Raw genomic sequence first — 27,664 nt, forward strand, 5'->3', positions numbered from 1 at the left:
TAAAGTTATTTGGTCTTCTAATTATTTAACATTTATCAGCGCACTTCTATTGAAAAGCAATGATGATTAAAATTTTAAAGACATAAAAAGGGAAGCTACTGTGTTTAAACTCCAGGAATGTCTGAGAAATGCCTACTAAACTTGACACATGAACTTTATTATGGGTATTTCTAGAAAGCTTCAACTAGGGTAAAACCAAAACTATTTTTAAATTTCTCTTAGGCTCTTTTTTCATCATACCCACTTGGCTCCACCTTGATGTTCACAGGTACCTCCCACTTAATATTTCAAAACTTCTACTCCACACAAATTTATACCCCTTAACGAATTTCAAATACCATTAAATATCATTCTTTTGATAAAATATGGAACTCTTTGACTTTTTTTTTTTATCTTTACCCTTTTTTCTGATTCTATAATCAGGTATGAAGTCCAGTTAAATCTATCTCTTCAACATCTTCTAACTCCATTCACTCTGTCATAACAGTTGTGGATTTTCTTGGTGATTGGATTGTTGAAATAACTTCATAACCTTCCCTGCTTGTGTTCTTGTTCCCTTGCATGACATCTTTAGCACTTAAACTAGATTTATCTTTCTGAAATGCAAAGAGATTCTCTGACATAGAATTTTTCTTTATAGTGATAGCTAACATTTCATTAATACATGCATCTTTTTATCTTATTTACTTAAACACATATTGTAGACACTGTTCTAAACTGAATTCATTTACTCCTCACAACACTCTTAGGAGTTACTCTTCCCAGTAACTCTTCTAATATCTCAGAGCAAATAAGTGGTAGTACTGGGATTCAATCCTGTAACCATTTTTGCATTTATTTATTTATTTATTTATTATTTTGAGACGGAGTCTCGCTCTATCTCCAGGCTGGAGTGCAGTGGTGCGATCCCTGCTCACTGCAACTTCCGTTTTCCTGTTCCAAGCAATTCTCCAGCCTCAGCCTCCCAAGTAGCTGGGACTGCAGGCAAGCATCACCATACCTGGCTAATGTATTTTTAGTAGAGATGGGTTTCACCATGCTGGCCATGATGGTCTCCATCTCTTGACCTCGTGATCTGCCCGCCTTGCCCTCCCAAAGTGCTGGGATTACAGTCATGAGCCACCGCGGCCGGCCCCATTTTGCTGTCTTATGTGCTGTTTTAAATGCCTTTTTTTTCCCCCCACTAAATTTTAGCAGTAATCCTGTGAGGGAGATATTATAAAATTCTTGTTTCTAAAATCAAGATAAGGAAGCTGACAGAGCCCACAAACCCTAAGGTCTGTCTGATAAAACCTCTGAGTATGTAATCCCTATGACATTGTCTTCCAGGTTTAGTTAGTTCTGGTATCACTTTTGTGATTTTTCTCATCTATCTTTATACTATTAAATACTTTGTATTGTATCACTAATAATTGGTTTTATATCACTGGAACATGGATTATGATGTGATGTGCTAGTTATATTTTTTTCTCATGCATTTTAGGAAACTGCATCATGCTATATTGTTCAGAGTCCTTTATTTGGGCCACAAGACTTCCGTAATACGATCCTCCCTGCCTACCTTGACATTCTTACCCCTCGTCATTCATTTCTCTCCTCTTTTCTCAGTTCTAACCATAACAACCTACTGATAATAGATTGTACCATTTTTCTCCCATCCCTCTCCCCTTTCACATTCTAAACTTCTGTGCCTGACTGATGACTATGATTCCTCAAAGATTCAGATCAAGTATTGACCTCTCTGGGTAGACTTAGTGGCCATCCTAGGCTAAATTATGGGCTAAATTATCTTCCCTTCCTTGACACCTTTAGATGTCTCCCTCACCGTATAGATCTTGGAGGATCTTAACAATTGAATTAATCTGTTTTATTGGACTTTAGTTACTTAAATACAGTGACTAAACCTTTTAAGCACTTATGTTGATTGAATGAATAGAGTTGCTTAATATTAGCCTATAAGTGTTCAGTTATAATCCAGGAAAGACTTGTTGAAATGTGTCTTTGAAGATCATTATATGAATATATCAATCAGCCTGGTATACTTTGATAATGAATGTTCTCAAAATTAGTTGGATTTTCGTGAGCTTTTTTTTTAACCAGAAAGTAATGAAAAACTATGATGGAATTACTGTGAACACAGTTGTGGTTGAAATACCCAAGATAGAGTGGCTTTAGAGGATAGTATTTAAAATGAGCAAAATAGTATGTATGAATATAGACTTGCATGATAAAGGATTGAGAGGTTATTATTATTATTATTTTTGAGATGGAGTCTTGCTCTGTCTCTAGGCTATAGAGCAGTGGCACAATCTCGGCTCACTGCAACCTCCACCTCCCAGCTTCAAGCAATTCTCCTGCCTCAGCCTCGCAAGTAGCTGGGACTACAGGCGTTTACCACCACGCCCAGCTAATTTTTGTATTTTTAGTAGAGATGTGGTTTCACCATGTTGGCCAGGATGGTCTTGATCTCTTGACCTTATGATCCACCTACTTTGGCCTCCCAAAGTGCTGGGATTACAGGCGTGAGCCACCGTGCCTAGCCAAGAAAGGACAGAATTTTAAAACATTTCATAGCGTAGGAATAAGGTAGATAAGAATCTTATTTGAGATAGAGATACAAGTAAAAGAAAATATTACATGAAAAGTAGTCCTCTAGGCACCTATATTTCTATTTCTGGTTAATATCTTTGTAATAGGAAAATAACTTTGGATAAATTAACCATAATAACCTATGTTTATTGGGACCTCACCATGTGCTGTACTAAACATTTTTATAAGGATATTTCATTTAATTTATTAAATCCACGATGCAGGCACTTTTGTTTACTTTGATTTGGTGAGGAAAAGGAGGCTTACAGAATAAGTCCGGTAACTTGCCCAAGGTCACACAACTGCCAGGTAGCAGAGCCATGCTATGAACTATAGTATTCTCCTTCTACAGCATATAATCATAACCACTGTGCTGTAATTCTTATACTCCCTGCTCTACTGTTTCCTCCTGAAAAGGTTTTAGAGAGTGCTTTGCTAGAATATAAGTGGCAGAGAAATAAGGAGAGTTTTATAGAATTAATTTTGGTAGTAACTTTGACGGACTTGCAAGTATTGTTGTAAGTATAGATAAGGTGGTTTAAAAAAAATTCAAAACTGATCTTCTTGGTAAACAAATGAGGTTGTCTGATAAGATCAGTAAAGGCAGAGAAAGTGGGTCTTTGAACTAGATCTGAATTCTGATCTTTGAATAGATAAATTAGTCCTCTTTCTTGGCTTCATGCTTATTGATCTTGGATGAATGAGCGCCCTGAGTGGCCTAGTCCCTCTGAGGTGCCTGCAAATTCTCACTGTGGCAGGAGAAAGCGGAAGCTAGGTCTGAGATTAAACTTAATTAAAAATAAAATACATTTATTTGTTCCTTACAGAGAAAAATGGAGACTGACAAGATTGTTTGATTTAAAGTTAAAATAGCTTTTTTCCTTATTTTGAAGGCTTCTAAAAGATTCTTGTTCTTTGTTGTTATGTTACCTGTGGATTATAACTTTTAATTAGAATTGTCTGTATTGTAATAGTGCCATAATCGATATATTGTAATGAAGCTGTTGACAGATGCTTGACTATAGTAATATTGAAAGCTACAGCTTATTCAATATGAAAAGCTTTAGAGGAAATTGTACTTGCTTTGAAAACAAATATGTTACTAATAGTGAATATTGATTAGTTGTTTGCAGGTGGTTATTAGCATTGTCAGAAATGCAGCTTGAATTAATGATGTGCTGATAGATGTTAATAATTGTTAGAGATAATGCCCTGCTAGTAATTAGTTTTAATGACTACTGCACGATTAAAAAAGGTTAACTTGTTCTATATAAATCTCCCATAGTGGCATAGCTACTACCTCATTAACTTTGTTCAAAGACTGCTGTAAACCTAATATGCTATATACTGTGTATGGTAGAAATCGTTTGTTTCACAAGATTGGCTCATTTAGTCATAGAGTTGACCCTAGCTTAATTACCAAGGGGGGTTGTGAATAGGCTGCTAAGCACTTTCTGTCAATTAAAATGCTGAAGCAGTGTAGAAAATTGCCATCTTGCACATGCTTTGAACCAAGTTAATTAGAAAGTTTCCACAGATGAGCGCTTCTTTTTAAAAGAATGCATTTTCTCTCTAGATAATGAGAAAGGGAGTTGGTGAATAACTAAGCTTGAAGACCTTTAGTGTTTTAAGCAACCTAATTTGCAGAATAAGTGAAGCTTGTTTCAGACATTTGGCACTTTTTTATTGCATATGCTATCTTGGGTACAAATAAAACATTTACCAGTGGTATTTAATAGTTTGTATATTGTTTTATATAAGATTTTAAAACAGTATCTTTTATTTGTTTTGTTTTTGCTTTATACCAAATAAATTGTGATTTAAAAAGCACAACAATCTGGTTAGAAATCAAAACAAATTTATTTACCATCATTGCCTTTTTTTCTACATGTAGGAAATTAGGATAGAGTTTATGTAAGCTTAAATTTAAATGTTACAGATTTTACAAATAAAGTATTTAAATAACATGGGAAAGTAATTTAAGTATAGTAAGTTCAAAACAACTTCACATTTCTGCTCATAGGTCAAAAGGATTGTAATTCCTTGAAGATTCCATATTAGAAGAATGAACTATCATTTGAATTTGTAGTGCTTTTAGAAAGCTGAAGATTTTTAAAAAGTAATAATATAAGAAAATGTGTTTATAATGTAGTATACTTAGGAGAATAGTAGGACTGTTTTCCTAATGAAATAGTTGTCCAGGAATAGTCACAATCTATAGAAAATATCTGGAAAATTTCTGATTTATCTGAAAAGGGAAATCTAGCTCTTTTCTCCTTATTTGGGATTGACAGGAGTAAGTGATAATGTATGATACATGTCAAATAAATAATTAATGTTACTGCTTATGTATATTTTTAGTTGGCATTGAAATAAATATATTCTGATAATTTTATGTAGTTATAAGTTTATTTTGTCAAGGTAGAGATACTCTTTTGCCTGTTTGCCTCTATTCATTTGGATTAATAAAGTTAGTATTCCTTCTACTTTCATGTTTAATTGTACTTTATTTTTTTTAAAATATATTTTCTTTTCTGTGAAGCCACCTCTTTAAGGTAGACACATTAGTAATAAATCACGTGGCCAAGGATTCTCTGAAATGACTTTAATTTAGTGGAGAAAACAGTGTATTAAAAATTAGAAGACTGGCTGGGAGCAGTGGCTCACACCTGTAATCCCAGCACTTTAGAGTCTGAGGCAAGAGGATCCCTTGAGGCCAGGAGTTTGAGACTAGTCTGGGCAACATAGGGAGACCCTGTCTCTACAAATAATTTTAAAATTTTTGAAAAAATTAGGTGGGCATGGTGGTGCATGCCTGTAGTCCCACCTACTTGGGAGGTGGAGGCAAGAGGATTACCTGAGCCCAGGAGATTGAGGCTGTAGTGAGCTGCAGTCTGCACTCCAACCTGGATAATAGAGTGAGATCCTGTCTCCAAAAAAAGAGACTTTGGGTTTATTTTGAGCTTTGCCATTTTTAGCTATATAAATGTTTTCAAAATTGTGGTAAAATACATATAACATAAAATTTGCCTTTTTAGCAGTTTTTTTCCAGTTTTTTTTTTTTACTATGGTGAATATAGTAACAAAATTTGTCATTTTAACAATTTTTAAGTATACAGTTTGGTGATATTAAATATATTCATAATGTTACACAATCATCCATACTGTCTGCCTCTGTAACTTTTCATCTTGTAAAACCAAAGCTCTATACCCATTAAACAGTATCTCCCTATTTCCCCCTCTTCCCAGACCATGAGACCTATCAATCTACTGTCTTTATGCTTTTGTCTATTCTAAGCACCTCATATAAGTAGATCCATACATTATTTTCCTTTTTGTGACTAGCTTATTTCACTTAGCATAATGTCCTCAAGGTTCATCCATGTTACAGCATTAGAAATTCCTTCCTGACCGGGTACAGTGGCTCTGGCATATAATCTCAGCACTTAGGGAGGCTGAGATGGGTGGATCACTTGAGGTCAGGAGTTTGAGACCAGCCTGGCCAACATGGTGAAATCTCATCTCTACTAAAAATACAAAACTTAGCTGGACGTGGTGGCGGATGCCTGTGACTCCAGCTACTCCAGAAGTTGAGGCAAGAGAATCTCCTGAACCGCGAGGCAGAGATTGCAGTGAGCCAAGATTACAGTGAGCCGAGATTACAGTGAGTCGAGATCACGCCACTGCACTCCATACTGGGTGACAGAAGAGACTCCCTCAAAAAATTCCTTCCTTTTTAAGGCTGTATAATACTATATTACATGCACATACCACATTTTGCTTATGCATTTATCCGTCCATGGACAGTTGGGTTGCTTACTTATTTTCCCTAATGTGAATAATGTTGCTATGAATGTGGGCATATCTCTTTCTTTCTCTGAGACCCTGTTTTAAATTCTTTTGGTTATATAATCAGAAGTGGAATTGTCCTATCATATTGTAATTCTATTTTTAACTTTTCAAGGAACTACCATCCTGTTTTCTATAATGGCTGTACCATTTTATGTTACCACCAAGAGCATACAAGGCCCTCAGTTTCTTCACATCTTTGCCAACACTTGTTTTCTTGATAGTAGCCATCCTAAGGGTGTGAGGTAGTATCTCATTGTAGTTCTGATTGGAATTTTCCTGAAGATCAGTGCTATTGATTTGTGGGAACAGACCAGCACCCCATTTGTCTGGGGCACAACTCACTACTGTGACAACAACAGCCCTGCAAACAACATAGTTATGGAACATAAGAATAACCTGGCTTCAGGCATTGCGAGTTCCCAAATCTCTGCCGTATGTTCTTCCATGGAAAAACAATGGAAATGCACAGTAACTGAATACCTATCTCATCAAATGCCAGACCTTAGAAGACTCTTGCTTCTTCCTGCTCCAGTGGGTTCTTCATTTTCCTCCATCTAATTATAGAATGGTAAACTCTCTGACTTTCTAAAAAAAAAATGTGCTTAGTGGCAAAATCTCCCTTTAAAAATTGCCTATTACAGTTCGTTGCCCATTTTTTAATCTGGTGGTTCTTTTTGTTTTTGAATTTTAGGAGTTCTTTTATTCTGAATGTTAATTCCTTATATGATTTGCAAATATTTTCTCCTACTTTATGCATTGCCTTTTTACTCTGTTGATAATTGTCTTTTTGCTTTTAAATTTATTTTTTATTTCAGTAGGTTTTGGGGAACAGGTGGATTTTGGTTACATGAATGAGTTCTTTAGTGGTGATTTCTGAGATTTTGGTGCACCCATCACTCCAGCAGTGTATACTATACCCAGTGTGTAGTTTTATACCTTACCCCTCTCCCACCCTTTCCACTGAGTCCCCAAAATTCATTGTATCATTTTTATGCCTTTGTATCCTCAAAGCTTAACTCCCAGTATGAGTGAGAACATACAATGTTTAGTGTTCATTCCTCAGTTACTTCACTTAGAATAATAGTCTCCAGTTCCATCCAGGTTTCTGCAAATGCCATTGTTTTACTCATTTTTATGGCTGTGTAGTATTCCATGGTGTGTGTGTGTGTGTGTGTGTGTGTGTGTGTGTGTGTGTGTATAAACACATTTTCTCTATCCACTCATTGGTTGATGGGCATTTGGGCTGGTTCCATGTTTTTGGAACTGCATATTGTGCTGCTATAAATGTGCAAGTATTTTTGTCGTATAATGGCTTTTTATCTTCTGAGTAGATACCTAGTCAGGAGATTGCTGGATCAAATAGTAGATCTACTTTTAGTTCTTTAAGTAATCGCCACACTGTTTTTCCGTAGTTGTTGTACTCGCTTACATTCCCACCCACAGTGTAAAAGTGTTCCCTTTTCACCACATCCATACCAACATCTATTATTTTTTGTTTTGTTTGATTATGGCCATTCTTGCAGGAGTGAGGTGGTATCATATTATGGTTTTGACTTGCATTTCCCTGGTAATCAGTGTTGTTGAGTATTTTTCCATATGCTTCTTGGCCATTTGTATATCTTCTTTTGAAAATGGTCTATTCACGTCCTGAGCCACTTTTAGGTGGAATTTTTTTTTCTTGCTGATTTGAGTTCTTTGTAGATTCTGAATATTAGTCCTTTGTTGGATGTATAGATTGTGAAGATTTTCTCCCACTCTGTGGGTTGTCTGTTAACTCCACTGATTATTTCTTTTGCGTGAAGCTTTTTAGTTTAATTAAGTCCCATCTGTTTTCTTTGTTTTTGTTGTGTTTGCTGTTAGGTTCTTGGCATAAAGTCTTTGTGTAAGCCAATGTCTAGAAGGGTGTTTCCAGTGTTCCAATGTTATGGTTTAAAGTCTTAGATTTAAGTCTTTGCTCCATCTTGAGTTGATTTTTGTATAAGGTGAGAGCAGAGGATCCAGTTTTATTCTCCATGTGGCTTACCAGTTGTCCCAGCACCATTTGTTGAATAGGCTGTCCTTTCCCCACTTTATGTTATTGTTGGCTTTGTTGAAGATCAGTTGGCTGTAAGTATCTGGCTTTATTTCTGGTTCTCAGTTTTGTTCCCTTCGTCTATGTGACTATTTTTATACCAGTACCATGCTGTTTTGGTGACTATGGCCTTCTAGGATAGTTTGAAGTCAGGTAATGTGAGTTGTCCAGATTTGTTCTTTTTGCTTAGTCTTGCATGGTTGCTATGCAGGCTCTTTTTTGGTTCCATATGAATTTTAAGATTTTTTTTTTCTAGTTCTATGAAGAATGAAGATGCTGTTTTGATGGGAATTGCATTGAATCTGTAGATGGCTTTTGGCAGTATGGTCAGTTTCACAATTGATTCTACCCATCTATGAGCATGGGATGTGTTTCCATTTGTTTATGTCATCTGTGATTTCTTTCAGCAGTGTTTTATAGTTTTCCTTACAAAGGTTTTTAACCTACTTGGTTAGGTATATTAATAAGTTTTTAAATTTATTTTATTTTATTTGTAGCTATTATAAAAGGGGTTGAGTTCTTGATTTGATTCTCAGCTTGGTTGCTGTTGGTAGATAGCAAACCTACTGATTTATGCACATAAATTTTGTATCCTCATACTTTGTTGATTTCATTTACTAGTGCTGGGAGCTTTCTGGATGAGTCTTTAGGGTTTTCTAGGTATATGATCATATCAACAGTGACAGTTTGACTTCCTCTTTACCAATTTGGGTGCCCTTGATTCTCTTCTCTTCTGTGATTGCTCTGGCTAGGACTTCCTGTACTGTGTTGAATAGAAGTGGTGAAAGTGGCATTCTTGTCTTGTTTCAGTTCTTGGGAATGCTTTCAACTTTTCCCCATTTGGTATAATATTAGCTGTGGGTTTGTCATAGATGGCTTTTATTACCTTAAGGTATGTCCCTTCTCAGCAAAATTGCTGAGGGTTTTAATCATAAAAATATGTGGATTTTGTCAAATGCTTTTTCAGAGTCTATTGTGAGATGATAGTGTGATTTTGTTTTTCATTCTGTTTATGTGCTGTATCACATTTATTGACTTGCAGATGTTAAACCATTCCTGCATCCCTGGTATGAAACCTACTTGATCATAGTGGATTACCTTTTTGATAAGCTGTTGGATTTGGTTCACTAGTATTTTGTTGAGGATTTTTGCATCTATGTTCATCAAGGATATTGGTGTGTAGTTTTCTTGTTATGGCCTTACTTGGTGTTGGTATTAGGTTGATACTTGCTTCATAGAATGATTTAGGGAGGATTCCCTCCTTCTATAGCTTGAGGAATAGTGTCTGTAGGATTGGTACCAATTCTTTGCATGTCTGATAGAATTCAGCTGTGAATCCATCTAGTCCTGGACTTTTTTTTGTTGGCCATTTCAACATCATTTTGTTGCTGCTTGTTATTGGGGTATTTCTATAATTTCCTGGTTTAATCTAGGAGGGTTATATATTTCCAGGAATTTATCCGTCTGCTCTAGGTTTTCTGCTTTATGTGCATAAAGGTGTTCATAGTAGACTTGAATAATCTTTTGTATTTCTGTGGCATCAGCAGTAATATCTCCTGCTTCATTTCTATGTGAGCTTATTTGGATCTTCTCTCTTCTTTTCTTGGTTTATCTTGCTAATGGTCTATCAGTTTTATTTATCTTTTCAAAAAAACCAGCCTTTGTTTCATTTATGTTTGGTATTGGTGTGTGTGTGTTTGTTTCAATTTCGTTTATTTCTACTCTCATCTTTGTTTTCTTTTCTTCTGCTGGGTTTGGGTTTGGATTGTTATTGCCTCTCCAGTTCTGTGAGGTGTGACCTTAGATTGTGTATTTGTGCTCTTTCAGACTTTTTTTTAGATGTAATAGGCATTTAATGCTATGAACTTTTCTCTTAGCACTGCTTTTGCTGTATCCTAGAAGTTTTGATAGGTTGCATCCCTATTATCGTTCAGTTCAAATAATTTTTAAAATTCTTTCTTGATTTCATGGTTGACACAGTGATCATTCAGGAGCAGGGTATTTAATTTCCTTGTATTTTGATGGCCTTAAGTGTTCTTTTTGCAGTTGATTTCCAATTTTATTCCATTGTGATCTGAGACAGTACTTGATATAATTTGTTTTTTTAAATTTACTGAGACTTGTTTTGTGCCCTGTCATCTATCTTGGAGATTGTTTGACATGCTGATGAATAGAATGTACATTCTACAGTTGTTGGGTAAAATGCAGTTGTTGGGTAAATCTGTTACATCCATTTGTTTTAGGGTATAGTTTAAGTTCATTGTTTCTTTGTTGACTTTCTATCTTGACTTTTCTGTTGCTGTCGGTGGAGTATTAAAGTCAAAACTCAAGGTCTGCTGTTCAGATTATTTTGTCCCACCGGGTGCTCCCTTGATGTGTTCTCCCCCTTTCCCTACGGGAGACCCTAACTATGGGATTGTTTTTGCTCTTCTTGGTCCAGCCATCCAGCGGAGCTACTGGGCTCCAGGCTGGTACTGGGAGTGTCTGCAAAGAGACCTGTGGTGTGATCCGTCTTCAGGTCTATCAGCTGTGGATACCAGCACCTGTTCTTGTGGAGGTAGCAGGGGAATGAGGTGGACTCTGTGAAGGTCCTTGGTTGTATTTTTGTTTAGTGCTCTGGTTTTGTGTTGGTTGGTTTCCAGCCAGGATGTGGCACTTTCAAGAGTGCATCCTCCCTGGTTGTGTAGGGAGGATCAGGCGGTGGGGGGGGGCTATAGAGCTCCCAAGAGATTGTGTCCTTTTGTTGCAAGACTTTTCCTTAATTCAGCTAAAATCAGGGTTCTTGTTTTTCCTCTGCCATGAAAATTTAGGCTTACAGATGGGGTTTGAATGGTGAGTAAAGCAGGGTTTTATTGAGTGAAAGAAATAAATGGGGAATTTATGTTAACAGTTTATCTATTATATACTGTATATTCTTAGAACAGAGTAAGCTAGAGAAAATAATATATATTTAGAAAATACATAAGAAATTTATGTAGGATTTATTATTAGTTATAATGTAAGGATACACAGCAGAGAATTTATTTTAAGCAAAATGACAGTTTATTGGAGAAAGTAGAGCACACTTGGAAGAGGGCCAAGCAGGTGACTTGAAACATCAAGTGCCTGTGTGGAATCTTTAGGATTTTCTATGCATTACTCATATTAACTATTGATTAAATGAAAGTGAATCATGATAAAGGTCTTCATTCTCATCATCTTCATGTTGAGTAGACTGAGGAAGAAGAGGAAGAGGGAGGGATCCATTGGTCTTAACTGTCTCAGGAGTGGCTGAAGCAGAAAAAAATCTGTGCAGTAAGTGGATCCATGCAGTTCAAACCCATGTTGGTCAATGGTCAACTATAATTTAGTAATGATTTAAAATATACGAGAGGATGTGCTAGATTAAATGTAATTATTATGCTATATTACATAAGGCATTTGAGCATCCACAGTTTTGGTATCTGCCCGGGGGGTGGGGGGCGGTGGGCGGTACTGGAACTAATTTCTGCAGATACCAAATGATGACTGTATTAAGGCTTCCAATCCATTAACATGGGATATGTTTTCATTAATTTATACTTCTTTAATTTCTTTCAGCAATGTTTTATAGTTTTCTTTTTCACTCTTTTTTCAAATTTAACTTTTAAGTTCAGGGTTACATGTGCAGGTTTGTTATATAGGTAAACTTATGTCATAGGATTTTGTTGTTCAGATTTGTCACCCAGGTATTCCTAGTGCCCATTAATTATTTTTTGTGATGCTGTCCCTCCCTACCTCTACCATGGAATAGGCCCTGGTGTCTGTTTTTCCCCTCTGTATGTCCTTGAGTAAACAAACAACCTACAGAACGGGAGAAAATTTTTGCAGACTTATGCAATTGACAAAGGTCTAATATCCAGCATCTACAAGGAATTTAAACAAATTTACAAGAAAAAACAACCCTATTAAAAAGTGAGTAAAGGACATGAATAAACACTTTTCAAAAAAAAGACATATGTGCAGCCAACAAGCCTATGAAAAAAAGCTCAACATCACTGATTATTAGAGAAATGCAAATCAAAACCACAATGAGATGCCATCATACCATTCAGAATGTTTTAGTTTTCATTGTACAAGTCTTGTATCTCCTTAGTTAATTATTTTGTTCTTTTTGGTGCTATTGTAAGTGGCACTGTTTTCATAATTTCCATTTCAGATTGTTCATTGATAGTATATATAAAACTGCAACTGATTTTTGTGTGTTAACTTTGTATCCCACTATTTTGCTGAATTCATTCTAATACTTTTTTGTGTGCAAAAAATTGTTTTTAAACACAGTGGAGAATTGATTTTATGCAAAGTGAGAGTTTATTAGAGAAACTAGAGTACACTTGGAAGAGGGCCAAGCAGGTGACCTGAAAAATAAGTGCCTGTGTGGAATTTTTAGGATTTTCTACATGTAAGATCAAATCAACTGCAAACAGATGTAATTTTACTTACTCCTTTCCAAATTGGATGTTTTTAATTTTTTTCTTGCCTAATTGTTTGGCTAGAACTTCCAATACTGTGTTGAATAGAAGTGATGAAAGCAAGAATCCTTGCTTTGTTCCTCATCTTAGATGAAAGGCTTTGTCTTTCACCATTGAATATGATGTTTGCTGTGAGTTTTTCATATATGGCTTTTATTATGTGAGGTTGTTTCTTTCTATTCCTAGTTTGATCATGAAAGGATATTGAATTTTGTCATGTGCTTTTTCTGCTCCTTGATGATTATGTGGGTTTTTTCTTTATTCTGTTAATATAGTATATATGAATTTTTATATGTTAAACTTTTCTTGCATTCTAGGAATAAACTCCACTTAGTATGTTGTATAATCCTCCTAATATGCTGCTGGATTTTGTTTGCGAGTTTTTTTCCTTTGAGAATTTTTACATCTGTGCTCATAACGGATATTGGTCTGTAGTTTTCATTTCTTGTAGTCTTTTTCTGATACCTTTAGTATCAGGATAATACTGGCCTCACATAATGAGTTTTTTTTTTTTTTTGAAAAAGTTTGAGAAGGATTGGTATTAGTTCTCCTTTAAATGTTAAGTAGAAGTTATCAGGTCTAGGACTTTCCTTTGTTGGGAGCTTTTGATTTCTCATTCAATCTTACCAGTTATAGTCTATTTACATTTTCTGTTTTTTTCATTATTTAGTCTTGGTAGGTTTTGTGTTGCAAGGAATTTGTTCATTTCATATAGGTTATCCAGTTTGTCGGTTTACAGCTATTCATCGTATTCTATTATAATTCTTTTTATTTCTTTGTAATCAGTAGTAACATCCCCACTTTTATTTCTGAATTTAGTGATTCGTATCTTCTCTTTTTCTTAGTCAATCTAGTTTAAGGTTTGTCAATTTTGTTATCTTTTTCCAAGAATCAACTATAGGCTTCGTTGATTATCTTTGTGTTTCTGCTATTTCATTTACCTCTGCTCCAATTTTATTATATTCTTTCTTCTGCTGGTCTTGGCTTACTTTGTTTTTGTTCTTTTTTTTTTCCTAGTCCCTTAAGTATAATGTTAAGTTTTTGGTTTGAGATCATATTTTTCCATGTGAATCTTAATAAGTATCTTTTTTTTCCCCCCCTTAGCACTGCTTTGATGTATCCCATACGTTTTGGTTGTGGTTTTGTTTTCATTTGTTTCTAAGTATTTTCTAGTGTCCCTTATAGTTTCTTCCTTGATCCAGTTGTTAATAATGTGTTGTTTAATTTCTATAAATTTGTGAATTTTCCAGTTTTACTTCTGTGGTTGATTTCTAACTATTGCATTATGATAGGAGAAGGACACTTTGTATTATATTTATCTGTTGAGACTTAATTTGTGACCTAATACTTGGTCTATCCTGGAAAATGTTCCATGTGCACTGAAGAATGTTTCTGGTGCTGTTTTGGATAGTGTTCCTTATATGTATATTAGATTTGTTGGTTTATTGTGTTAAGTCCTCTGTTTCCTTGCCTGCCTGCTAGATGGCTATTTTATTCATTATTGAAAATAAGAGTACTGAGGTCTCCAACTATTATGGTAGAAATGGTTACTTCTCCCTTCATTTGTGATGATTTTTGTTTCATATATTTTGATATTCCATTTTTAGGTACATAAATATTTATAATTATTTTATCACTCTCCTTCCTTGTTTCTTGTAACTTTTTTTTGATTTAAAAGTCTACTTTGATATTAGTATAAACACCCCTGCTTTCTTTTGGTTACTATTTTCATGGAATATTGTTTTCCATCTTTGCACATTCAACCTGTTTGTGTCTTTGACATAAAGTGAGTCTCTTATATATAAGTGGAATTGTGTTTTTATTCATTCTGCTAATTTCTGTCAATTGATGGGAGAGTTTAATCCATTTACATTTAAAATAATTACTGAAAAGGAAGGACTTCTGTCATTTTGCTATTTGTTTTTCTATATGCCTTAGGGCTTTTTTTGTCCTTCATTTCTTCTGCTAATGCCTTCTATTGTGTTTAGTTGACTTTTTTGGCAGTGAAATGGTTAGATTCCTTTTTCATTTCCTTTCATGCATATTTTATAGCTGTTTTCTCATAGTTATTATGGGGATTACATTTAGCAACCTGAAGTTAAAACAGTCTAATTTTATATCATTTTAACTTCAATAGCATACAAAAATTCTGCTCCTTTACAGCTTCGTCTCCATACCTTTCAGGTTACTGTTTAGTGTCCTTTCCTATTGAAGGACTCTCTTGAATATTTCTCACAGGGCAGGACTAGTGGTAACAAACTCCTTTAGCTTTTGTTTATTTGGGAATGTCTTCGTTTCTCCCACACTTTTGAATGTCAGTTTTGCAGGATATAAAATTCTTGGTTGACAATTTTGTTTTTTCTTTTAGGACTTAGAATATACCAGCCTATTGCCTTCTGACTCGCAAAGTTTCTATTGAGAAATCTGCTTGTAATTTTATTGAGAGTTTATTATATGTGACGAGTTGCTTCTCTTGCAGCTTCCAAGATTCTTTGTTTTTCAAGAGTTTGATTATAATGTGTCTTGGTGTGGGTCTCTTTTGAGTTCCTCTTACTGAAATTCTTTTAGCTTCTTGGATGTTTCTGTTGAAGTCCTTCATCAAATTTGGGAAATTTTTAGCCATTATTTCTGAAAATATTCTTTCTGCCCCCACCGCCAGCTTCATCTTACTTGCCTTCTACAGTGTAAATGGATGTTGGTCTGCTTGGTGGTACCCCCTAGATCCCATAGACTCAGTTCATTTTTAGTCAATATTTTTTCTTTCTATTCTTCAGAATCAGTAATTTCCATTGTCCTGTTTTCAAGTCGGCTGGTACTTCAGCCTGCTCAAATCTGCCTTTGAATCTCTCTAGTGAATTTTTCATTTTTGTTATTGTACTTTGCAGTTCCAGAGTTTCTTTTTGATTTATTTTTAGTTTTTCTCCTCCTTTATTGATATTTGCAATTTTTTTATGGATTATCTTTTTGACTTTTTTTAGGATCCTTAAGACAGTTGTTTTAAAGTCATTGTCTAATAGATCTGCCAGTAGGTCTTTCTCAGGGCCAGTTTCTGTAATTTATTATTTTTCCTTTGTGCCTTGCTTTTCTGTTTCTTTGTATGCTTTCTGGTTTTTTTGAAAACTGGACTCTGGAAGTCAGATTGGTCCCCTTCCCCAGGGTTTGTTATTTTTTTGTTAAACTATTTTTATTTCTTATTAATTTTGGGGGGTAAAGGTTATTGTTTTATGCTCTCTCTGTGGTATAAGCATAAGATTTTCACAGCTTCTTGGGGGTTTTTTCTTTTTTTTGAGACATGGTCTCACTTTTTCACCCAGGCTGGAGTGCAGTGGCATCTTCATGGCTCACTGTAGCCTCAACCTTCTGGGCTCAGGTGATCTTCCTGCCTCAACCTCCAATGTAGCTGCAACTACAGGCACATGCTGCTATGCCCAGTTAGTTTTTGTATTTTTAGTACAGATGGTTTTTGTCATGTTGCCCAGGCTAGTCTCATACTCCTGGGCTCAGATCCTCCCATCGCAGCTTCCCAAAATGCTAGGATTACATGTGTCAGCTACTACGCCTAGCCTGTTTTCACAGGTCCTTTCTGAGCCTGTGCCTTTCCCTAGTCATGCCAGATTCTTTTCTAATTTTCTCCAAATATGCAGCTGTTTTTGAATTTTCCAATATTTGTTGTCTGACTCCCAAAAGGGAAAAAAAGAAGGGAGAAAAAGTGGTGCTGGCCTTTTAAATCCCTTGGAAATCACTTTAGCCAGGAGAGACACTTGCAAAATGAGGAGAGGTACAGCAACATGGCCACCTGTCTCTTCATCTGTACTTCTGTGATCAGAATCAGTAATCAGAGTACATGTCCTCAATATTTGGGGAGCAAAATCCATTTTGTCTACTCTCGCTTCTATAATTGTAGGGTCCTGTAGATTGATCCAGGACACCACACACAGCTTCCTTTCAAAGGACTAAAGATTGCAGTTGGGTAGTTGCCACTAAGTTAAGAGCTGAAATGGATCAAAATGAACCACACTTTACCATAGAGCTTTCCCCTAGAAGTTGCAAGCCTTCAATAGACTGCAGAGTTGCAAAGTAGTTAACATCAGACAGATTTTGTCAGTTCGTTTATAGACTAGGGGGCATACAGATTTCTGGTGCTTCCTACTCCACAGTCTTCCCATAATCTTCTTCCTTTAACCATTTTTAAGTATACAGTTCATTGGCATTAATTACAGGATTATACTAGTAAGGCCATGTTTCATTTCCTTCTTCAATGCTTCAAAGAAATACTTCAGGATCCTGCTCCCACTTGTTTAAAATTTCCATGCAAAGTTTTTCTTTGGTCTACAGCTGATCTGGGCGCAGCAGCTTTGGCACCAGTTTAGTGGAAAGTTTGTTCAACTTTAATTTTTCTGTCAGAATTGTATTAGCTTAACCAGTTAAGATATCTGTGGTGTTCAGTATTGTTTGTGCTGTTAATTGTTGGTCCTTTTCAATTAGGGCACAGGTAAAATCGATTTTTTTATAATATGCATTTTCCATGAACTTTTTGAAGATCTTCGCATTTGCTAATAGATTCTATGATCAGATAATTTGGTAAAATGCTGTATATTGTATTCTCCTTTCAGAGATTCACATTGCTTATCAAACTGTTAGAGGCTCTGAAGGAACTTCTAACTTACTTCTCTGTGTAATTCAGCATTACCAAAACTTACTTGATTATTAAATTTCTCCTCCCTCCCCTTTGAAATACCCCCCATCTCATAGAACTAATGAGCTCAGTTTGAGAAATGGTAGTATAGATTGTTAGAAAGTTTTTCTAGCAGTGTAATAAGACAATAGCTAGTATGTGGCCAGTTCAGATAGCTACTGATAAGCAAAGAATTGAGCACAATTCTCTTTTTAAAGGGGCAGAATAATTGGCATCTTTGAAAATATTTTTAAAATTTTCAACTCTGTCAGTCAAGGCAATGTATATCTGAAGGAGTAATTAACTATGTTATAATATTTCCAGTTGTGCTCTCTATGTTTTATATGCAAAAAAAGTTATCAAAAGATATAGGACCAATTTTAGTCCTAGAATGTAGGTCTTTTTTTAGTTAGTTAAAAATATTTTGAAGGTAGTCTTTAAAATATTTTATATAGCAAGCATACTATACATATTTCCTCTAATCATAATAGAAAAATATTTTTTAAGAGTTAAAATGTTCAAAGTAATACAGAGATTATTTATTATTTTAATTTTTCTTTTCATCAAAACACTATTCCACAAAAGAACTCTTTTCTGTGAGACAGGGTCTAGCTCTGTCACCCAGGCTGGAGTGCAGTGACACAATCTTGGCTCACTGCAACCTCTGCCTCCCAGGCTTACGCTATCCTCTCACCTCAGCTTCCTGAGGAACTTGGACTACAGGCACATGCCACCATGCCTGGCTAATTCCTGTGTTTTTGGTAGGGTTTTGCCACATTGCCCAGGTTGGTCTTGAACTCCTGAGCTCAGTCTGCCTGCCTCGACCTTTCAAATTGCTTGGGTTATAGGCATGAGCCAGGACCCCTCAGCCATTAAGATAAACATTTTTATTGGGTAATTTTGGTGACAATTCTGGTGCATTCGTGGCTAAAGTAATTCTGATTAATAAAAATTACTAATAATTTTGAAGGATTATCAAGTGTGTTTACTCTGTATATCTTGTGTATTTGGGATGTCATATAGCTTTGGCAGTCTCCATTCAGCTGTATTTACATTAGTATATACGGTTTATTTTTTCTCCTAGAGTATCTTAAAGAGTATGAATTACTCGTTTTTCCAGGTAGTCGAGTGCACATTTTCAATGCCTATATCTGGCATTTCTCCCCATGCTATCTCTCCCCAACTCCCCACCCCCCGCTGTCCCTCCCCTATTTCCCCTGGACAGACCCAGTGTGTAGTGCTCCCCTCCCTGTGTCCATGTGTTCTCATTGTTCACACCCGCCTATGAGTGAGAACATGTGGTGTTTGATTTTCTGTTCTTGGGCCAGTTTGCTGAGAATGATGGTTTCCAGGTTCATCCATGTCCCTACAAAGGACACGAACTCATTGTTTTTTATGGCTGCGTAGTATTCCATGATGTATATGTGCCACATTTTCCCTGTCCAGGCTGTCATCAATGGGTATTTGGGTTGCTTCCAAGTCTTTGCTATTTTAAACAGTGCTGCAGAGAACATTCATGTGCATGTGTCCTTATAATAGAATGATTTATAATCCTTTGGGTATATACCTGGTAATGGGATTGCTGGGTCAAATGGAATTTCTGTTTCTGGGTTCTTGAGAAGTCGCCACACTGTCTTCCACAATGGTTGAACTACTTTACACTCCCACCAACAGTGTAAAAGTATTCCTATTTCTCCATATCCTCTCCAGCATCTGTTGTCTCCAGATTTTTTAATGATCGCCATTCTAACTGGCATGAGATGGTATCTCAATGTAGTTTTGATTTGCATTTCTCTAATGACCAGTGATGATGAGCATTTTTTCATATGTTTCTTGGCCTCATATATGTCTTCTTTTGAAAAGTGTCTGTTCATATCCTTTGCTCACATTTGAATGGGCTTGTTTTTTTCCTTGTAAATCTGTTTTAGTTCTTTGTAGATTTTGGATATAAGGCCTTTGTCAGATGGGTAGATTGCAAAAATTTTTTCCCATTCTGTTGGTTGTGGATTCACTTTAATGACTTTCTTTTGCTGTGCAGACGCTGTGGAGTTTAATTAGGTCCCATTTGTCTATTTTGGCTTTTGTTGCCAATGCTTTTGGTGTTTTAGTCATGAAGTCCTTACCTGTGCCTATGTCCTGAATGGTTTTGCCTAGGTTTTCTTCTAGGGTTTTTATGGTGTTACGTCTTATGTTTAAATCTTTAATCCATCTGGAGTTAATTTTAGTGAAGGTGTTGGGAAGGGGTCCAGTTTCTGCTTTCTGCACGTGGCTAGCCAGTTTTCCCAACACCATTTATTAAACAGGGGATCCTTTCCCCATTGCTTGTTTTTGTCAGGTTTGTCAAAGATCAGGTGGTTGTAGACGTGTGGCGTTGCCTTCGAGGCCTCTGTTCTGTTCTATTGGTCTATATCTCTGTTTTGGTATTAGTGCCATGCTGATTTGACTGCTGTAGCCTTGTAGTATAGTTTGAAGTCAGGTAGTGTGATGCCTCCAGCTTTGTTCTTTTTGTTTATAATTGACTTGGCTCTGCAGGCTCTCTTTTGGTTCCATATGAACTTTAAGGTGTTTTTTTCCAGTTGTGTGAAGAAGGTCATTGGTAGCTTGGTGGGGATAGCACTGAATCTGTAAATTACTTTGGGCACTATGGCCATTTTCATGATATCGATTCTTCTAACCACGAGCTTGGAATGTTTCTCCATCTGTTTGTATCCTCTTATTTCGTTTAACAGTGGTTTGTAGTTCTCCTTGAAGAGGTCCATTCTTTGTTAATTGTATTCCTAGGTATTTTATTCTCTTTGTAGCAATTGTGAATGGCAGTTCGTTTTTGATTTGGCTCTCTTTAAGTCTGTTATTGTTGTATAGGTATGCTTGTGATTTTTGCACATTGATTTTATATCCTGAGACTTTGCTGAAGTTGCTTATCAGTTTCAGGAGATTTTGGGCTGAGACAATGGGGTCTTCTAAATATACAATCATGTCGTTTGCAAATAGAGACAATCTGACTTCCTTCTTTCCTAATTTTATACCTTTATTTTTCTTGCTTGATTGCCTCTTTCACCACTCCTATTCAATATAGTATTGGAAGAGAACTTCCGATTGAACTCCTATTGAATAGGAGTGGTGAGAGAGGGCATCATTATCTAGTGCCAGATTTCAAAGGGAAAAATTCCAGTTTTTGCCCATGATATTGGCTGTGGGTCTGTCATAAATAACTTTTATTATTTTGAGATGTTCCATCAATACCTAGTTTATTGAGGATTTTCAGCGTAAAGGGCTATTGAATTTTGTCAAAGGCCTTCTCTGCATCTATTGAGATAATGTGTTTTTTTTGTCTTTGGTTCTGTTTATGTGGTGAATTATGTTTATATACTTCCATATGTTGAATCAGCCTTTCATCCTGGGATGAAGCCTACTTGATCATGATGGATAAGCTTTTTGATGTGCCGTTGAAATCTTTTTGCCAGTATTTTATTGAAGATTTTTGCATCTATGTTCATCATGGATATTGGCCTGAAGTTTTCTTTTCTTGTTGAGTCTCTGCCGGGTTTTGGTATCAGGATGATGTTGGTCTCATGAAATGATTTGGGAAGGATTCCCTCTTTTTGGATTGTTTGGAGTAGTTTCAGAAGGAGTGGTACCAGCTCCTCTCTGTATGTCTGGTAGAAATCGCTGTAAACCCATCTGGACCTGGGCTTTTTTTGGTTGGTAGCAATTAATAAATTGCTGCCTCAACTCCAGCCCTTGTTATTGGTCTATTCATGGTTTTGACTTCTTCCTGGTTTAGGCTTGGGAGGATGCAAGTGTCCAGGAATTTATCTATTTCTTCCAGGTTTACTAGTTTATGTGTATAGTTTTTTTTTTTGTTCTTTTTTTTTTTAACTTTTTAAAGAAGGCTTTATTTCCTTGTTTTGCAAATAAAGCTGGCTAAGTTTTTTTTTTTTTTTTTTTTTTTTTTGTGATTAGACCAAATCCCATATCCTCGTCTGACTCCTCTGACTCTTTCTTGGCTTCAAAGTTAGCTGGGGCTGCAGCAGCAGGAGCAGCCGTGGTTGCAGCAGCCACAGGGACAGCTGCTACAAAGGCAGATGGATCAGCCAAGAAGGCCTCGACCTTTTCAGCAAGTGGGAAGGTGTAATCAGTCTCCACAGACAAGGCCAGGACTCATTTGTACCCAGTGATGATAGAATGGGGTACTGATGCAGCAGTTGGGTAGCCAATCTGCAGACAGACCCTGGCAACATTGCGGATGCCCTCCAGGAAGCGAGAGTGCAGAATTTCCTCTGAGATGTCAAGCACTTCAGGGTTGTAGATGCTGCCATTGTTGAACACCTGCTGGATGACCAGCCCAAAGGAGAAGGGAGAGATGTTGAGCATGTTCAGCAGCATGGCTTCACTGGCTCCCACTTTGTCTCCGGTGTTGATCAGCTGCACATCACTCAGGATTTCAATGGTGCCCCTGGAGATTTTAGTGGTGATACCTAAAGCCTAGGAAAAGGAGGTCTTCTCGGGCCCCAGACCAGTGTTCTGGGCTGGCACAGTGACTTCACATGGGGCAATGGCACGAGCATGGGTGGCAGCTGGGACCTTATTGGCCAGCAGCATGTCCCTGATCTCAGTGAGGTCCTTCTTGGTGAACACAAAGCCCACATTGCCCCGGATATGAGGCAGCAGTTTCTCCAGATCTGGGTTGTTTTCCAGGTGCTCTCGGATGGCCTTGCACATCATGATGTTCTTGCCCATCAGCACCACGGCCTTCCCACGGAGGGACATGCGGATCTGCTGCATCTGCTTGGAAGCCCACATTGTCTGCTCCCACGATGAAGCATTTCAGATAATTATCCAATAGTTGGATGATCTTAAGGAAGTAGTTGGACTTCCAGGTTGCCCTGTCTTCCCTGGGCATCACTGCAGTGCGTCAGGAATTGCCACGCAGGGCTAAAAGACGATGTCACTTCCACAAGGATGCCTGGCAAGAAAAGCTATTTTCAAGTTCTCAATTGAAGTTGCTTTTAGGTTGATGCTTGGATTGCTTCTATATTAGATTATTGCCAGACTAATAAGGAAAAATGTATTTGTAAAGGGAGAGTTGCATATACTGTGTAAGATACAGTTTATCTTCAGGTTAATGCTTTTCTTACCAACTCACTTTGTCCCATATAGTTACTTTAAGTTACCCATCCTTTTTATTTCGATTTTTTTCCTCAATATGATTGGATCTAAAAAGCTGCAGTAGTTTTGACAAACCTTTTTTGATTTAGCTGGCCAATAACTATTGGCTCCTCATGTCTAAAATTTATACCTGTGACCACTTCTCTGACTTATTAAGTTCTCCCACTGATTTTATTTTCCCTGTCTGTGAATAGGGGATGGACAGGAAAAATAAAATCCGTGGGAGAACAACAGCTTGGTGATCATTACGTTAGCCCTGTAAACCTTAGTTGAACATACATTTTCTTTCTAGAATATGGTTTTTGACTTCAGGTCCCTGTGGTTTTTCATCCCAGCAGTAGTTAGAGCAATCACTGCCCACTTCCCTACCCTTTTTTTTGACTTAGGGTCTCACTTTGTCACCCAGGCTAGAGTGCAGTGGCGCAGTCTCAGCTCACTGCAATCTCTGCTGCGCAGGCTCAAGCGATCCTGCTGCCTCAACGCCCCGCAATCCTTTCACCTCAGCCTCCCAAGTAGCTAGGGCTACAGGTCTGTACCACCACGCCCAGTTAAGTTTTGTATTATTTGGTCGATAGTGGGTTTCATTGTGTTGCCCAGGCTGGTCTCCAGCTCCTGGACTAAAGCTATTCACCTGCCTCGGCCTCCCAAAGTGCTGTTTACAAGCGTGAGCCATTGTGCCAGGGTCGCAATCCCCCTCATACTTTCTTTCCATTAACCAAGATATATTATTTTTGTAATAAATATGACCCTCATTCCTCAAGAATTGAGTTCCTACTCCTTCCTTACTCCAAAATCCTTGCAAGAATTGAAGCCACTGAATCGAATTCTAATGGGTCGAGATCTTCAGCCGTCTAATATTGGTTGTGTTTGAATCTTCTTTTGCCTCTTAGTTTACCTATATTTATGTGATAGGAATTACCTTTTAAGATACAGGGTAAGCCACAGAGCTTCTATTAGTGATAGATTGTCCATTGTTTTAATTCTATGAGATAACTGAGCTAATTAGTATTGGCTATAGTGTTAACATCATTGGATATTGTGAATACAATGCCCATTGGATAAAACAGTTTTATTGATAAAGTTCAGTATTTAGTGGGTCAGTTAGTATCATCTCCCTATCTTTATTTTCCCTTGTTTTTGAAAATTTTATTTTGATAAGATAAATTTTTTTCTATGTTCATTTATCACAGACTTATATAAAATCCTTCAGCAGATATATAGTCCTCCTAGATTTGATTTGAAAAATAGTATTTTAGATTAAAATTATTGCTCTTAAATGAGATTTTCTGTAGATCTTAAGCATAATTTAAAAAATTAATGACATTTCTATTTCATTTTAGGCCAGTAAAGGAAATTATGATGAAAATGTCCAATCCCCAAACCACTGGCATATATTTCTAATGTCTTGTTTGTGAATGATGTAGATAAAGACATGTATACAGATTTCCCCTTCCCCACCACACCTGTTTTTCTTTAAGTCATATTGTGAAAACATTGCTCTTGTGTTCTGAGCCAGTTAAAATTATACAGCGACTTTTTTTTAAGTGGTAAGTTTTATGGAAACCCAAATTAGAGGAATGGGAGTTTGGAACCAGGTGTAGAGAAAAATCAAGAAAAATAGGACTGAATTAACCTTTGTAACAATAATGCTACCAATAATGAGACATCTCATCATGTGCATGTATTTCCAATTGGGATTATGTTCTGTTTCTTAAACTATTAGAAAGATTTACAAAGATTATGATACATTAAATAGATACTTAGCTTTTTTAATGTTCTCAGGTGAGTTTTGTAATTATATTCTTTAAATAAACAGATTTATTATTGTGGCTCTGCCTAGACTTTGGGAAATTTTTATTTATAGTCTAGCTATTAAGTGAATTACAGCCTTCAGTCATTTTAAGTCACTGGTTCTAATATCGTGGGCCATTGAAGGTACTATTTATAACGTGATCTGAGTTTCTTAATTCTTTTTAAAAGTGTTCAAGCTGGTTAAATGTCGTATTTTGGTTTTGTTTTTCAACAATGCTGTAAAGCTTTCATAATCTGGGTAAAATAGTCTACCTTCTGTGATTCATTTGTTAGTTTTCATTCTTCTTGGTAGTCTATTGGTTTAAATTGTTATACTAATATTGACTCTTAATTTCTTTTCTACAGCCTGGATTTGTGGTATCATTTCTATCACTGTCATTAGCCTGCTTTCCTTGCTAGGCGTGATCTTGGTTCCTATCATTAACCAAGGATGCTTCAAATTCCTTCTCACATTTCTTGTTGCACTAGCTGTAGGAACAATGAGTGGAGACGCCCTTCTTCATCTACTGCCCCATGTAAGAAATGTTTTTAATCATTTAAAACACTTAAAATAAAAATATTTAAGCTGAAAGAGTCCTTCATTAGCAAGCTGTAGCACAGTAATCTAGTATTTGTATTGTTTTATTTGCTTATAGGATGAAGTATTTTTTTTTTTTCCATTTTCAGAGTTTTAATACCAATATTTTTTAAATCAATTGAATCATTAGGTCAACTTTGCTTTCAGTAGTCTTTTAAAAAACTCATTGGATTAAAATTTGCAATATTAGCAGCAGTGAATGATCTTTTTAAAATCTGTGTAGCATATCAAGCCTTTAAGAGAAATGCGTAAGAGATGTTGTAACAATTATGCATATAGCCAGGATGCCATCAGCATCTTTGAGTAGGAGTAGGCAGATACACTCAGCGAGCTGTTTTACACTTAGCTTTTGGTACATGGGAGAATTTATCTTTTCACCTGGCATACAACTTCTTATTTTCTCTTTGGGGTCGGTTCTAATTATATGATCACAAGCCCATATTCCTAGTACCATGCTTATCAACCTTTTTAAAAGTTGCTGTCTATAACTTACCAGTAGTTAGGTAGATAGCTTTATGTCACCAGCTAAGAGTATTTGATTCACTCTTACCATTTTTACTTCAAATTATGAATGCAATGGGGATTTTTTTTTCTTTTCCAAAGATAAAATTGAAGTATTGAGTATTTCCCTTCTAGAGTATTTGGGAGACAGGATAGTATTTGTGTGTTGTGTATACCTCTTCTGCACTCTTGGTTGAGAATTCCAGATTTAGTATCTACAGCAGTGTGTGGCTATTAAAAAAAATGTTTTTTTAAAATAAACGAGTTAATGAATCTTAAGACTGTGAACATGAATTTTTTGTTTCACCATTTCTTCCAGCTATCAAGAATAGCAACATTTTTTTTTAAAACTGAGCCTAGTAAGAGTAATTGAAGTGAGAACAGTAGTTAAGTGCTGTTTAAATTGTTTTGCTATTAAGAAAGGTTAACTAAACGTAGCTGTTACCTTTTTGAATGGTCTGATATCCGCTGAGAGGTTTAGATATCTCTTTGGTTGACCATTAGTTAACAGGAAAAGAATACAAATAAATGTTAGGACAAAGAAAGATACTTAAGTGCAGTTATTTAACTTACATTCTATAAGATTATTATTGTGATACTTGTACATTTCATAATGTTGAAACATAACCATTTCTATACATTTATGCTTGCTAAAGCTTTAAAATGTAGAAAATTACATATTTAAGGATACCCTCTTGCTAGCTTTCCATAGTATATGCAGAGATAGCAGTCTTACACCTCTGAAATAATTTGTAAGAGAAGAAATTTATCAAATAATCTGTACAACAAATTTCCCATGACACAAGTTGACACTGTCAACTTGTGCAAACAATAACAAACCTGCATTTGTATGCCTGAACTTAAAAGTTAAAAGAAAAATATATATATAATCAGTTTAAGAAAGAATTAGATTATAGAGACTCACAAGTGGCCTGCTGGTGAATTAGTTTGTGTGTTTTGTTTTATTTTTACTAAATATTTGGCATTTAAGTAGATTGTGTTCACTTCAATTTACAAAGAACCAATCACTCCCTATTACTACTTTTGGCTTGATTCTCTCACTATAGAGTGTATCTTACTCTTTAGGCATGTGAGTTGGTGGTCTTTGAGTTACTGTAAAATGTATATTTTAGACAACTGAGTAAAGCAAATTAAATGGAAGACTACTTTAAGTGAGATAATATTTAGGGGAGCCCTTTAATATTTGAAAGGTATTTTTTTCTGTGTCCCTATGGAGATTATAATCTCAAAATTTTAAATAGCATTTCAGTTACTTGTTTAGAAGTTTTATTTGTTCTTCATAGTCTCAGGGTGGACATGATCACAGTCACCAACATGCACATGGGCATGGACATTCTCATGGACATGAATCTAAGAAGTTTTTGGAAGAATATGATGCTGTATTGAAAGGACTTGTTGCTCTAGGAGGCATTTACTTGCTATTTATCATTGAACACTGCATTAGAATGTTTAAGCACTACAAACAGCAAAGAGTAAGTATTTTTTATTTATTTCATTTTATGCAATAAAACTCACAACAAAAATGATCTTTTTCTGGGTATGTGCTTTCCTTAATTACGATGTTGGTTTATATTGTCTCAGTTTTGTAACAGCTAATCTTTAGGGTAAAAAGCTAACTTTGATTTTTTTTTTTTTAAATTAAACATGTAGTTGTTGTTGGTGTTTTTTTTGAGACAGGGTTTCCCTCTGTCACCCAGGCCTGGAGTACAGTCTTGTAATCTGTACTCCAGGCCTGGGTACAAGGCTCACTGCAGCCTTGACCTCTTGGGTTCAGGTGGTCCTTTTGTACCAGCCTCCTGAGTAGCTGGGACCATAGTCACATGCCACCATGCCCAGCTAACTTTTATGTATGTATGTATGTATGTATGTATGTACGTATTTCTGAGACAGAATCTCGCTTTGTTGCC

The 27,664-nt window shown here is 36.2% G+C and overlaps 1 protein-coding gene and 1 pseudogene across 18 annotated transcripts in view; one reads left to right on the forward strand and one right to left on the reverse strand.

Moving 5' to 3' along the window:
- Nucleotides 1-27,664, forward strand: part of SLC39A10 (solute carrier family 39 member 10) — a 313,899-nt gene that overhangs the window by 252,250 nt on the left and 33,985 nt on the right. For all 18 annotated transcript variants that reach the window (XM_054257743.2, XM_078328065.1, XM_078328060.1 and 15 more), the window contains 2 exons: nt 25,004-25,173; nt 27,041-27,229. In XM_054257743.2, the coding sequence (XP_054113718.1) occupies nt 25,004-25,173; nt 27,041-27,229 (359 nt within the window). The remainder of the gene's footprint in view (nt 1-25,003; nt 25,174-27,040; nt 27,230-27,664) is intronic.
- LOC103793909 (large ribosomal subunit protein uL10 pseudogene) lies at nt 21,510-22,706 on the reverse strand (annotated as a pseudogene).

This window comes from Callithrix jacchus, chromosome 6 (assembly GCF_049354715.1).
Source record: "Callithrix jacchus isolate 240 chromosome 6, calJac240_pri, whole genome shotgun sequence".
NCBI lineage: Eukaryota > Metazoa > Chordata > Mammalia > Primates > Cebidae > Callithrix > Callithrix jacchus.